This window comes from Galeopterus variegatus, unplaced genomic scaffold (assembly GCF_000696425.1).
Source record: "Galeopterus variegatus unplaced genomic scaffold, G_variegatus-3.0.2 Scaffold1573, whole genome shotgun sequence".
Taxonomy (NCBI): Eukaryota; Metazoa; Chordata; class Mammalia; order Dermoptera; family Cynocephalidae; genus Galeopterus; species Galeopterus variegatus.
The window spans coordinates 291,622-305,921 of record NW_007727684.1 but is presented as its reverse complement, the minus strand read 5'-3'; the positions used below and the strand labels follow the sequence as shown (position 1 = coordinate 305,921).

The following is a 14,300-nucleotide window of genomic DNA, read 5'->3' as shown; positions in this document are numbered from 1 at the left end:
GCCTAAATGTCCATCAATGGATAACTGGATAAGGAAATTGTGGTACTCAGCCATAAAAAAAGATTGAAACTCTACCATTTACAGCAACATGGACGTGCCTGGAGAAAATTATCCTAAGTAAAACAACCCAGGTACAGAAAGAGCAAAACCGCATGTTCTCACTCATAATCAGGAGCTCAATTCATAAATAAACAAACAATAGAGACAGAGAGAAAGAAAGAAACAACAATCACAGTAATATGCTGAACTTTTAGAAAGACAGAAAAGAACCATGGTTACTAGAGGTGGTAAAGGGGAAGAGGGGAGGGAGGGGGGCTAATGATGAACTAACTGGTTAATAGACACAAAGAATGATTGCATATTGTAATGATGAATAAGCTAACTATCCTGATCTAACCAATCATACATTGTACAAACTACTGAAAATCAACATTGTTCCCCATATATATGTATAATAAATTATCTTACAAATGAAAAAAAAGAAATTGATAAGATTCTAGCCAAGTTAACTAAGAAACAGAGTGAAGACACCAATAACTAACACTAGAAATAAATGTTAAAAGGATAATAAAAGAATATTATGAATAACAAATTATTATGCCCACAAATTTGATAACCTACATGAAATGGACCTATATCTTGAAAGACACATTCTACTAAAACTCACAAGAAGCAACAGATACTCTGAGTAGGTTCTATCTATAAAGAAACCAAACCCATAATTAATAATCTTCCAAAACAAAAAGCATCAGGTCCAGACAGGTTCACTGGTGAAGTCTACCAAACATTTAAGGAAGAAATTTAGCAATTCTTGACAATCTCTTCCAGAAAACAGAAGCATTCCAAAATGCCAGCATTACCCTCATACCAAAACCAGAAAAGACATTCCAAGAAAGAAAAAGTACAGATCAATATTTCTCATGAACATAAATGCAAAAATACTCAACAAAATAATGGTGTATTAGTTTGCTAGGACCACCAAAACAAAGTACCAATATCTGGGTGGCTTAAACAATAGAAATTTATTATCTCACAGTTCTGGAGGCCAGAAGTCTAAAATCAATGTATTGGCAGGGTTGGTTCCTTCTGGGGACTGTGAGGGAAGAACTGCCCCAATCCTCTCTGCTTGGATTATAGACAGATATCTTCTCCCTACATCTTTTCACATCACACCTAAATAAAACTTGCAGCTGAGAAAAATTAAAGACATGGAAAAATCCATGGAATCTGGAATTGTGTTTTAAAAAATTGTAGGGCAATGGCTTTCATGCTTAGCTAAACATTAGAATCAACTGGGGAACTTAAAAAAAAAAAAACCTATGCCTTGGTCTCTAGAGATTCCGCTGTAAATTATCTCAAGTATTAGAAAAAGGTTCCTCAGGTAATTCTAGTATGCAGCCAAAGTTGAGAACCAGAGACTTAGGGAATTACAAATTCATCCTCTTATTTTCCAGGGCTAAGTTCTAAGGTTCACCCCTAAATACAGGAACAACAACTACAATAACAAAATAGAGAAGTTACTATGCACCAAGTATTACATATTACATTTCATTTTAATCCTTACTACAACCCAGTGCAATTATGCTTGAGAGAAAAAAAGATCTCTTTTGATCAAATGCCCTAGGAATCTGTCCTTCAAAGTCATTGTTAAAATTGTTTTCCAGTCACAAGAAATATATGTCTTATTTTCCCATATAGGCTAGGAAAGAACTTACTTCCAGCACACAGCCATCCTTGCTAGAGGTATATATATTGTCAAACAAAACTATAGAACCTATTGTTGGACTGAGCACTAGGCCTCAATGGATGAGACCAAACCAAAATGGAGTCACTCATGCTAAATGCCACATAGTCAAACTGCAACTTTAAGGAGGCAGATAGATCCCCAAACAGACCAGTTCTTCCTGAAAACAGGAGATTCCATTCCATCTGAATTGGAGTAAGAAGGAAGTCTCTCTGTTTTAACCCTTACGAAAAAAGTAACCTGAAGTATCCAATCCTTTTTTTTTTTTTCCTATTGTCCTATTTCCTTGTTCCCACCTTACAAAACCCACTGTTCTGCTATAGCCCAGTGGGAGCTCTCATTTTATTTTGTAGAATGGAGGCTGCCCTGATTAATGAATCACAAATAAAAGCCAACCAGGTCTATAATTAAGTTTGTTGTAATTTTGTCTTTTGACAACACAGAAGGTGGCTAAAGGGTGGCTAAAGGAAAAAGAGGGAGCCACAAGTGGCCAATTACAGAAGGGACGGATCGAGAAGGGACAAAGCCAGAGAAGGAGTAAAAAAGAGTTAAGCAAAAAGCCAGAAGGTCCAGTGTAGGATAAAGGAAAAAGAACTCTGAGAACCCAGGAGGCACTTTAAGGCTAGAAACCTAGATGGGGAAAAATGGGTGAAGAAAAATCCACAGTAACCTTCAGGAACAGACTAGGTAGAAGGAATGGGAAGTAGGGTAGAAAATACTTATAGGAAAAGCTGCAAAGTACTATGGGTGCATATCATTTTTTTTTCCTAACAGCGAAGACACAGGGAGGCATTGTGCTAATCAGAATGCAGAAGGATATGTAAACTTGATGGAGTGGTTTGGTAAAAGCATGTGATCACTTCAGCCAATTGAAACTTAAAAGGAAAATAGGCCTGTCCTTGCTAGAAGAACTGTACTGTGTTCAGGTTAATAGAAGAAACCAGTGCCAACTGACCAGGGGCTCACTCTCTCATACTCAGGAAAAGAAGTCACACTTCAAGAAAAAAATGGGCAAGGGGTAAAGAGTGGGAATTGAAACAATAAAGCATCCTTAGTTTTTTCCTGCCTGTCACAGAGATTTCTGTGTGGCCCTGAATGGCAGGAGATGCTCAAAGAGGGGAAAAACTAGCCACTTAGAAGGAGTTCCTGCTATGGCCTAGGGCACTATCTACCAAAAGGCTACGTGATCCAAGTACTAAGAGTGCTATGTGCCACTTGGAGGGTAGTCTTTGAGGAAGCCTCAGAGGAGGGAGAAAGCGTTGATATCCAGGCTTAACTTCCTATAGGGCCCCACATGGCAGGAAACTTATGACTATTAGCAAGTAGGACCTTCCAGGAGACCTGCAATTACACAGACCCTCTCCGCTTTGTACCCATGGGCACCAGAACTGTCTCGTTCTGAGACAGTGTGGTAAGAGTGTTCCTCTACCTTAAGTGCTTTCGGCCCAAAGAAACCTGTGCCCCATTCTGTGTGTATGTGTGTGTGTGCAGATACAAGAAAAAAGGAAAAAAAGAAAGAGAGAGAGAGATTGTGAGAAAGACAGAAGGAAGAGACAAGAAGGGAGAGAAAAGAGAAGAGAGGAGAGAGAGGGTAGAGAGGAAGAGGGAGAAAGAAGGAGAAAAGAAGATGACCACCACTAGGTACTGTATAGACTTTAATTCCCAAGCAGGCCTCCTAATTGGTTTGTTAGTTTTGTATTCCTGGGTTGTAGATAGAGCACTCTTACATTTACAAGATCTTTGCTCTTAGAGAAGCTGTGGACTATACATAAACCATGTTTTTTTCATTTCCCTTCCAGAAAGGGAGAAAGAGAAGAAATCGGGTGCACTTCAGAGGTCTCGGAATCCATTTACTATTCTGAGTTGCCATAATTACTGGTAATAACTCAGATACACTGCAAAAATAAATAAATAAAAGACAAGACATGGTTTCAGAGTACCAACAGTGTAATGATATTCATCAGCCACACACATGTCCCAAACAAGGCCTGCCTTATGTGGCATCACCTCCAAAAGGAGAGAGTATTCATCATGAAAACAACTGCTGCACCCAGCCACATATTAAGAAAGGCTTTATCCTGCTTTCATGGAAAGCATCTCTAATTTAGGTTTCTTCTTTAAAGTAATAAGAGGGAAAATATGTAACAGGAGAGAGGGGAGAAAGGGAAAGATGGAAGGCAAATTGTCTTTTGTATCAAGATGTTCAAGGTCATTTGAAGCAAGTATTAAAAATGCAACACAGACTAGCCTTGAATGGATGCCACCCCAAACTCTCCTTTTCAGTCCCCTTCCAATTAAAGGAAATTTTTAGACTTGGAAAGGAATTCTGCATCTCTCAGTCCCCATATCAATCATTCTTAAGTGCTGAAAACACCTAAGAGTTAGAATGAACCTTCCAGGGCCGGCCCGGTGGCGCACTGGAGAGTGCAGCCGCTTGGGAGCGCAGCGGCGCTCCCGCCGAGGGGTCAGATCCCATGTGGAGACCGGTTCCCGCTCACTGGCTGAGCGCGGTGCGGGCGCAACACTGAGGGTTGCAATCCCGTTACCGGTCAGTAAAAAAGACAAAAAGGAAAAAAAAAAAAAAGAATGAACCTTCCAGATTACCACTAGCATTTCTCAAAGCATGTTCTATAAACTCTAATTCCACATGACATTAATAGGTGTACACACACACAGAGTTCTGTGGTCAGGATAGGGAAACACTGGGTGAAACAAATATAAGCAGGTTTCTTTGTTGTAGGGCTTCTTAGAGCCTTTAATAGGTGACCATTCACTATGAATCTCTACAGTGTTTGTGTTGTCAACATTATTTTACCTTAGAATTCTTTTTATTGTCTTAAGCAAATTATCTTGTGGGACTAGTGTTCATCAAGAACATAGTTTAGGAAATCCTGGTATAACCCAATCTGGTTTGGGGATTTTATTTTTTTATTGAAGCAGTATAGTACAGAGGTTAAGAGCACACACTTTTGAGTTACAGACTACCTGGCTTCATATTCTGGTTCATGGTAAGTTGCTTAACCTTTTTGGTTGATTTGTTTATCTTTAAAATGAGAATAACAGTATTGTTGCAAGCATTAAATCGTACATAAATATGCAATATTTATGTAAAGCACTTAAAACAGCACCTGGCACATAGTAATTACACTACAAAGGTTAGATATTATTACCATTTTACCCAAGAGGGAAGTGAAGCCCTGAGAGGTAAAAGGACAGTCTAAGGTCACACAGCATGTCAATATCAGAGCTGTGGCCAGAACTCAGGTCTCCTGACTCCCTGTCCAGTATTGGTTTCTCAAATAATTAAAATGTCTTTAGAGCTTATCAAAAAAATCTTTCTAAAGCACTTAAGTATTGTACCACAAAACCACAAAAATATCTAAAAAGACACAACCCTAAAACAAATCCCAGTGGTTTCTAGGAGTAACTGCTTAGTTGGGTTTCCAAAGTACAAAGTGAGGTCAAAAAACGAGGTTTTGATGGTGAGGAAAATGATTCCAATGCAAAATAGTGGCCAAAATGCCAGACCACTGCTACCAGGGTTTCCTAGGTAGCCTCTCTCCTTGCAACATAGTACCAAGAGCCTGTTGGCACACTCAGGCAAATCTCCCTCTGAGACAGGCTGATCCTTGAGATCCCACAGGACTAATGTAAACAAAAACCTCTACCATTGTTTGGCTCTGATAGAAAGAGAAGGGAATGCACAGTTATCAAACACTTAAAATGTGCCAGGCCCTCATCATATACCTTATCTTAATTTTCATCAGTCTCAGACATTATCCCCATTTTACAAATGAGAAAACTGAAACAGAGCATTTAAGTGATTTGCCCAAGAACTCGGAGCTTATTAATAAATATATCTTGGATTCAAATGCAGCTCTGTCTGTCCATGATTTTTCCACTACATTATACTACTTCCTAAACTGAAAGGATCAGTGTAAATCCAAGTGGATTTGGACTTTTGAGAAATGAAAGGGGAGCACAATTCTCACCTCTAGAAATCCCAATTCCTTGATAATGAAAAACACTTCTTTACCCAGTTTTATCTTTATTTATTTTGACCCTGCCTCTTTCCTAAATGAATTTGAGGTAGTTTGTAATAAAGGACAGATCTACAATTAGGTTATTAGAATAGAAAATCAAAGCCGTGAAAAGGAAAAGAAAGGAATTATTCTAAGTACAAGAGCTAATGTACTTAATATGACAGAACATTAAATTTGGTCTTAGTTTCCTGGAAGTCAAGCTAAAAATTATCTGCTTTTAGGAAGGCTTCATATAAATTGTAATCTCCTTGAGAGCAGGTAGGGTGGATTGAAAAGCACTTTGTAAAGTACTACAAAGTGTTATTATTTTTTATTATTATTATTCAGAATAGCATTCTATACCCACCCAGCACTTCAATTATTTTGGCTGTTGTTTCTGTGATAACTCCACACAGTTTATCATAGTCTGACGCAATCATGCATACTAAATAACTAAAAAGCAATGCTGCCTCTCTGCTACCTGCTAGATGTTTGACCTTGGGCAAGAAACTTCAGCTCTCTGGACCTCAGCTTTTACATTTGTGAAATGAGAGGCTTAGACTATCACTAGTGATATTTATTTATTAACAGCTTTATTGAAGTATAATTTACATACCATAAAATTCACTCATTTTTAAATATACAATGCAATGATTTTTAGTAAATTTAGAGTTGTACACTTGGGTGGGAGGGGGGAGAGGGAGGAGGGAGGGAGGTTTCGGTGATGGGACATAATCAACTACATTGTATACTGACAAAATAAAAATTTTAAAAAAAATTTAGAGTTGTACAATCCATCACTGCAATAAAATTTTAAAACATTTCCATAATGCAAAAAAAAAAAAAACACCTCATTCCCATTCCTCATTTAGATAATTTTTTAAAAGGTCCTTCCTAACTTTTATCTTTCTAGACTTACAAAGCTATAGCAGCTCTTTGCTACTTACGGAACCAAGTTCAAATTCCTCAGTGTACCACTCAAGGTCCTTTATAACCAACAAAACCTAATCTCCAACTTAATTCCTTGCTAAACACCTCTTACCCCCTTGACTTAATGAGTTACCTGCCTCTGAGCTTATGTCCTTGCAGTTCCCTTAACAGGGTCCCTTTTACCTCCCCAGTCTCTGAAGAGTCAAATCCTATCTATACTCAGACTCAGCTTAAATGCCACCCCCTTCATAAAGATTTCCTCATTTCACACTCCTCACACGAACCTGAAACTGGACCTAATTGGCCTTTAAACTCCAACAGTATTTCATTTGTCCTCCTCATGAAAGTTCTCGCTTTCATTCTTGGATCTTATGCTTGGCATCTCATCACCTCACTTGATTAAGAGATCCTAGAGGGCAGTTGCTATATCTAAGCCAGCCATGTATCCTTAATAAATCCTAATGTGGGGTTCTATAAACAATAACAATTAATAATGATGATGATAGTAATTGGTAGCTAAATTAAGCATCTACCACATACCAGGCACTGTTCGAAGTACTTTTACAAATATTAATTCATTTAATCCTTATAACAACCCTGTGAGATAGGTAGTAGTATCACCATAATTTTACAAAGAAACTGAGGCACAAGAGATTATATACTTGCCAAGATCACAAACTAATTAAGTAGCAGAGTGGAGATTTGAATTCAGACACTCTGGCTCCAAAGAATGTACTCCTAACCACAGTAAATTTCCAAGCCAGTTGAAGCTCAATAAATGTTAACTGAATAAATCCTAATTTAAAAAGTTCCATTCCAGGAAGGTAATTAAGAATTCTAGGTGTTAACTGACAATAGAGATGAGGGTGGGGAAAAGCACAAAGAACAAATTCTGACTCTAATAGGAAAATCACTGAACTTTAAGGTAGGCCCGAGGTGCTACAAAAATGGTTGCTGAATCCCAAGTTGTAACTTAAAAAGGCAGTTCCTTTCTCATGTGTAGGTGGTAAGAGTGGAAATTAGTAGTATCTAACTGAACATATGCATACTCTATGACCCAGAAATTCTACTTCTATGTATATCCCAACAAATATGCATATTTCTATCCACCAAAAGAATGTTCTATTGGTAATAGCCAGAACTGTAAATTCCCCATTAACAGAAGAATGGATAAAACACGTGGCATGTTAACAAAACGTAATACTATATAGCAGTAAGAATGATCTATAACTACAAGGAATAATACGAATGCATCTTTCAGACAACATTGAGCAAAAGAAGTCAAACACAAAAGAGTGCATACTGTATGCATCCATTTACATTAAGTACTAAAAAAGGGCAAAACTAATGTATCCTGTTAGAAGTCAGGCTACAGTTCACCCTTAGGAGGGGTGTTGACTGGAAGGGAGCATAAGGAGGACTCCTGGTAATGTTCTGTTTCTTGATGTCAGTGCTGGTTATATGGGTAAGTCTAGTTTGTAAACATTCATTGAGCTATAAACTTATAATTTATGTACTTTTTCTATACGTATATTGCACTTTGATACATTTTTTTTAAGTCTTCCTGAGAAGAGAAAAAGACTCGAGCAAGAGCCAAAAATAAAAGTCACTTTGGTACTTGACATGCATAACTAATGACTAACAAACTCACAGTTATCTTTGTCCTGAGATGGACAAGACAGATGTCTTTCCCTTTTGTGGAAACAGTTAGTTGACAAGATGGAGGCCGTTTTAATCCCTAGCCATTAGTGCAACCCTAATCCTCCCCAGAAACTTAAAAAAAACAGACGTGGCAGCAAACCACCTGTGGGCACTCACAACCCTGCCAGGCATCAAAAGAAATGCCAATTTTGTTTAAAAAACTAAGTCTACTCTTGGAGCTTTTATTTGTATTTTAAGACTCACAACACCATCCATGCAGTACAAATGGAGTCTAGCCATGATGCCAATTTAAGTTATCTTGAGCATGAATACCATACCCACACCAGTCTGAAACTGAGCACTCCTATCTTTATTAGGCAAGTCATTCCACCTCAATGCATCTATTTCCTCATTTAGAACATGGGAATAATAATAGTATCTCCCTCATAGGTTGTTATAAGGATTGAAGACCTGTTTCATGTAAAACATTTAGCACAGTGTGCCTGCCACATAAACACTCAATATGTGTTAGCTGTTATTATTTTTATACGGGCTAGTTAATGATTTGTTCTCTCTTCCAATTACCATACAGCCAGCCCAGTTTATAGCTTTAATCCCCCAGTAGGGAGATTTTAATATGTTAAATATTTTAATATTTTAACGCTCAAGGACAAGGGCAGTTCTCCTTCCTCTTATCCAAAAAACGTATTCAGGTGAGCTGAGTTTGAAATGAGGAAGTAGAATGGCCCAGGCTTACGCAGGTTGGGAGCAGAGGGAATCTGGATAGCAGAAGCTCCTTTGCCTTAATGGTGCCACCTTCCCATACCATGCCAGGGAACCTGGTGCAAATTACATTACCTGGAAAGGAAGGAGCCCAGAAAAGGTAAGGCTGGCTACTACAAAGAATGTGGTTGGTTATCTTTCACAGATAAGGGCCCTGAAGAGGAGGGAGTCAGGAAAGAAGAGGTTTGAAGGCTATACTCCCTGCTTTGCCCATCAGGAAGCACGAAGGTCTAAAGCTAACAAGTGGGCAGAACTCTACTAATTAGAAAAAAAGCTTGCACATGCATCCTTTTATTTAATCCTCACAACCACCCTAGGAAGTGAGGGCAGATTTTTTTATTACCCCCATTTGGTAGATGAGAAAAAACAAGGCTCCTCACCAGCTAGTAGTTGGGGGGCCAGCACTCTAATTCAAGTCTTCCTGCTTCAAAATCTATGCTCTTTCCACTAAAACATGCTGGGCTTTTATGTGGACTTCAGTTAGCCTGGGCCACTTCTGTTATGATCAACAGAATAATTAACCACAGACTAGTTGTGAACTCTTGACTGTTCCTCCGATAGGAGAAAAAAGACCGTCAAGGGGGAGGTGGATCTGGAATAGAAAGGGGCTGGCATTGGGAAGGGAGAGAGTAGGATCTGGAAAGTTAAGAGAGAAAAAGAAGCAGAAGCAGCTCTAACCGGGGGCCGGCTATAAACAGACACCAACTGGCCTGCAATGCCACCTCTTGGGTTTCTCCTCCCGGCTAAGAAGGGCCAGGTCCACTCTGCTCCACCCCCTTTCCTTTCCCATAGCCCAGCCTGGGCTAGAAAGATGCTGTCTCCCCCCAAACCCACACACGCACGCCAAGGAGCTGGGGCTAGGCGGGGATCTGGGGAGTATTCGGAACAGGTTAGGGGCAGGGGAAGCCAAGAGGAGAGTGCAGGAAACGCTGGATAAAGGAAGTAACTCGCCACGAGGCAATGCCACGTGGGGTATTCGCGAAAAGCGGTTACAAGTGCGGCGAGTGTGTATAAGAAACTGGAGTTAGGGTGGGCATGAGGTAACGGCTGGGAGGAGGTGGGGCCGGCGGGCCAGGGCAGGGAGGGACCCGCAGACGCTCACCAGGCGCGGGGGAGGGGGGGCGGTGTCGCGTGAGGGGACGGTGGCGCAGAACACCTCTTCCCGCGCCGCCCGCAGGAGGGTCCTGAGGAGAAAAGTTCAATTTGGTTGAAAAGGAGTGCGGACTGAGAAAGACACGCAGGTCCCAGCGCGGGAAGGGAGCGTCAAAAAGCACCCCTAGAAGGCTGAGGGGGTGTGCCTGGACTCCCAGCTGAACGCCTAGAGGAAGCCCGCGGCTCTGAGTCTCGCCTAACTCCTCTCCTTACCTTGGGCACCGTGATGTGGTCCATGACCCCGGTTCCCGCCACTCGAAGCCCTCACTGCTACTACGGCTTACCGCCGCCACTCCAGCCGCCTTTTAGCCCAACCCGGGCTCCTACCCGGAGCCCTTCCAATCCTGGCTCAAACTCTCGTCACCTGATAAGCGGGGAGGCTTCTATCGCGGCACTTCGTCCGTAGCCGCTTTCGCCATTTTGCTTCCTGGCATATGCCCTTTTCTTTGGGGAGCCGACTATTCAGGTTTGGGCTGAAGGTTTTACCCAGTGCTTAATCCCAGACTCGAGTATTGTCACCGCCTTCACTCTCCTTGATGCTATAAGGTCTCTGAACACAGATATCACTCGACTAATGTTACAGTGATGGGACCTTGCAGAGATAACACAGCCTGTCCTATGCTGGCAACTGGGTTTCTAAAGAGCTTCCTAGTTCTGAGACCTTTGGCAAGTCACCCTGTTTTTTGAAATTTGGAGAGGCATTGTTGCTTTGTGTTGCTTCACCCCCCATGGATTTGTCACCCCACTACCCCTAGGTGACAGAGACGCAAAGGATTACTAAAAGCCCATCTCTTCTGAGCAGTGAGAGGCCCGGAAGTGGTTAATCTCCCGCTGGAACCCTCAAGTGAGAGGGATCCCTTCCTTGGGAAATTAATGCTGAATTGGGGTTCAAATATTCAAGACCAGGATGTTACAGGAAGAGAACAAAGGTGGAGTTATAGTTTAACAATATAGGCTGGTAACTTTCAGTGAAACAAGCCAGATGACATTCCAGTAGACAAGTAAGTGATCTTATCAACACAAGCTTGATCTTAGCAAACATTCCTTCTTATAGCAATTTCTCAGTATCTTTACATAACAATCAGTAACTAGTCTGTCTTTGAGCCAGCAACCTGCTGTGCCACAATTCTTATCTTGCAATAGAAACTTATAGCCTGAGGAAAATTTCCTGTCCTTGCAAGGTCAATATTTGAAACTGCAAGTCTTTGGAAAACCAGGCCCTGTGAGGTACATATGCTTTATAGTATATTCCACAAGGCATATCTTTATCTCCATCACCTCTTTTATATGTTTGCTGTCATCAATCTAGTTAAGACCTGGAGTACTGCGGTAGCCTCATAACTTTTGCCATCACAGATGTGGGAGGAGGACCAAGGGCCCACTGGACCAGCTCTCAGATGAGACGCAGATCTGCACAGGCCCTCAGTGGTGTGCTCTGAATCAGATTTATGATGGGAAAAAGAAAAGTCTGGGAGTTGGAAAACTTGGGTTCTACTCCTATCAAGTCTGCCGCTAACTTGCTGTGTGACCTTTGTCAACAAATCATGTCACCTCTCTGGGACTTGAGTTGACCAAGGTTATGATGAGGGGTATTGGCCACTATCTCTAAGCATTTCTAGCTCTACTATTGCAATATTAAGGTTTGCAATCTCACCTCCCCTAAAAAGTGATTTCTATCTTCTTTGAATGCCCATAACATTTGCTAGCTAAACTACTCATTCATCATATTCTGCCTTCTTTCCTACCTAAAAGCCCTTCCCTCGATTTTTGGCCCTCTTTTCCCTTGAACTGTCATTTCATCATTTTCAGTTCTTTTACTGTCAAGCATCTCAAAAGAATAGTCTGCTTATCATCACCTCCACTTCATAACAAACTCCCTAACCACTCCCCTGAGTTGGCTTTTTTACATTATCCTCAACTCCAATGAGTACAACAACTCTTCTCAATGCTCATTCTCTATTTTGCAGCATTTAACACTATTGATTCATATCTCTTTTTGACATTCTTGTCTTGCCCTTTGTTATAAAGAAGACTCACTGCCTGCATGCCTAATTGTTCTGTCTCTGCCTCCTTCCCAGTTCTTTTTGTCCTTTTTTTAGCCATTTCCCTGGCTTCTATCCTCATTCCTCTTCTATTTTCTTTCCGTTGGTAATCTTGATCTCTTCTACAAGTTCAACTCTTACCTGACTCCCCATCCAGGTAGGGAACTCCCAACTTTATACCTCAAGTCCTGTGACCTTTCTCCTGAGCTCAAATTTAGAACTTCCAACTGCCCCCTGGGAGTTCCACTTGTATGCTCTTGCTAGCATATTAAAGGCATAATCACCCAAAACAAATTCATCATCTTTCACGCTCTCCTCCCACCCACCTCCCCACATTCTCCCACCTCTGCCACCTGCTCTTTCTCAAGGTTTCTCTATCCCTTCTAAAAGCACCACCATGTGCCTGGTTACTCAGATTAAAAACCTCATTTCTGTGCTGTTTGAGATAGTGAAAAGAGTGTGTGGACTCTGTAGTCAGACCAGGTTCAAATTTCGGCTCTGCTATTAGCATGACTATGGGCAAGTTATACAACCTCTCAGTGCCTTAGTTTCTCTCTCTCTCTCTCTCTCTCATTTACCTTCAGAAAGCATAGCAGAATGGGCCTTCATTTTCTTGTCTGTAAACTCATTCTTATAAAATTCTTATGGGGATTCAGAGTATGTAATGTGCCAGGAACAACATATTGGAACAATGAATATTGGTGGTCCCCTTCCATTCCTCAACTCAATCTGAACACTTCTGTTCTCCTCTCTCTCTCTCTCAGATGATTACCTTGCGTCCTAGTTTGCTGATAAAATAGAAACCATCAGAAGGAAATTTCCACATCCTCCTACAACCAAATCTGCTTGCTGCCCTGCATGTGAACCCATATAATCTGCCTTCAATGAATGAACTGTTCCTGAGTCTTCCTAAGGCAACCCTTCCACTTGTTCACTCAATTTCATCCTCTCTCACCTGCTCAATTGTCCCATTTCCTTTATTACTAAATGTGTACACTTTACCAGATCATTTCCAACAGCACAAAATAAATTCTATAATAGTTTTAATCTTAAAAAAACTCTTTATTGACCCACATTTCTGTTCCCTAGCTATCATCTCCCCATTTCCCTGTTATATGTTATAGGAAAACTCCCCAAAAGATTTGTCTAAATGCATTCTGTCCCCACTTCTTTTCCTCTCCACCTGTTCTCTCTTGAAGTCACTCTAATCAGGCTTTGCCCCTACCACTCCACCAATCTGCTCTTATCAATGTTGCCAATAATCTCACCATAGCAAAATCTACTGGTCAATCTTCAGATATATTCTTGTCCTCTCAGCAGTATTTGATCATTCCCTTCCCCTTGATACATTTTCTTCACTTGGCTTCAGGGACACCACTCTCTCTCCTACTTCTCTGACTTCTCTTTCCCAATCTCCTTTGCTGCTTCCACTCATCTTACCTATCTCTACATGTTGGAATGTTGCCAGGGCTCAGACCTTGGTCCTCTTCTCTGTTTACACTTAATCTCTGGCTGCTGTCATCCAGTCCCATGGTTGTAAATAACATCTATTTGTGGAAAAACTTTATATCTAGTCCTAAAACTTCATGTCTATGTCCCAAAGATTTATATCTAGTCCTAATCTGTCCTCTGAACTCCAAATTTACATAATATTAGGCAGCCTACTGACATTTCTACTTGGATATCTTAGAGGCATCTTAAACTTACCATGTCCAAAACAGAACTTTTGATTTCTACCTGCATCTTCAAACCTGCTCTTTCCATAGTATTTCTCATCTCAGGAAATGGCAACTCCATTCTTCCAGTTTGTCTTAGTTTGTTTGTGCTGCTATCCCAAATTACCTAAGCTTTGGTAATTTATACAGAACACAAATATATTTGTCACAGTTCTGGAGGCTGGAAATCCAAGATCAAGGTGCCAGCAGGTTCAGTGTCATGAGGACTGCTCTCTCTACTTATAAGATGGCATCTTAAACACTGCATCCT

General features: G+C 40.8%; 1 protein-coding gene across 1 annotated transcript in view; it reads right to left on the bottom strand.

The window, feature by feature from the left end:
* The window catches only part of MTMR8 (myotubularin related protein 8), a gene marked incomplete at its 3' end in the record, with an annotated part of 74,854 nt that extends 64,302 nt beyond the window's left edge, over positions 1-10,552 (bottom strand). Inside the window, exon 1 of the mRNA XM_008577764.1 lies at positions 10,486-10,552. Within this exon, the coding sequence (XP_008575986.1) occupies positions 10,486-10,509 (24 nt within the window). The remainder of the gene's footprint in view (positions 1-10,485) is intronic.
* Between the last annotated feature and the right edge of the window lie 3,748 nt (positions 10,553-14,300).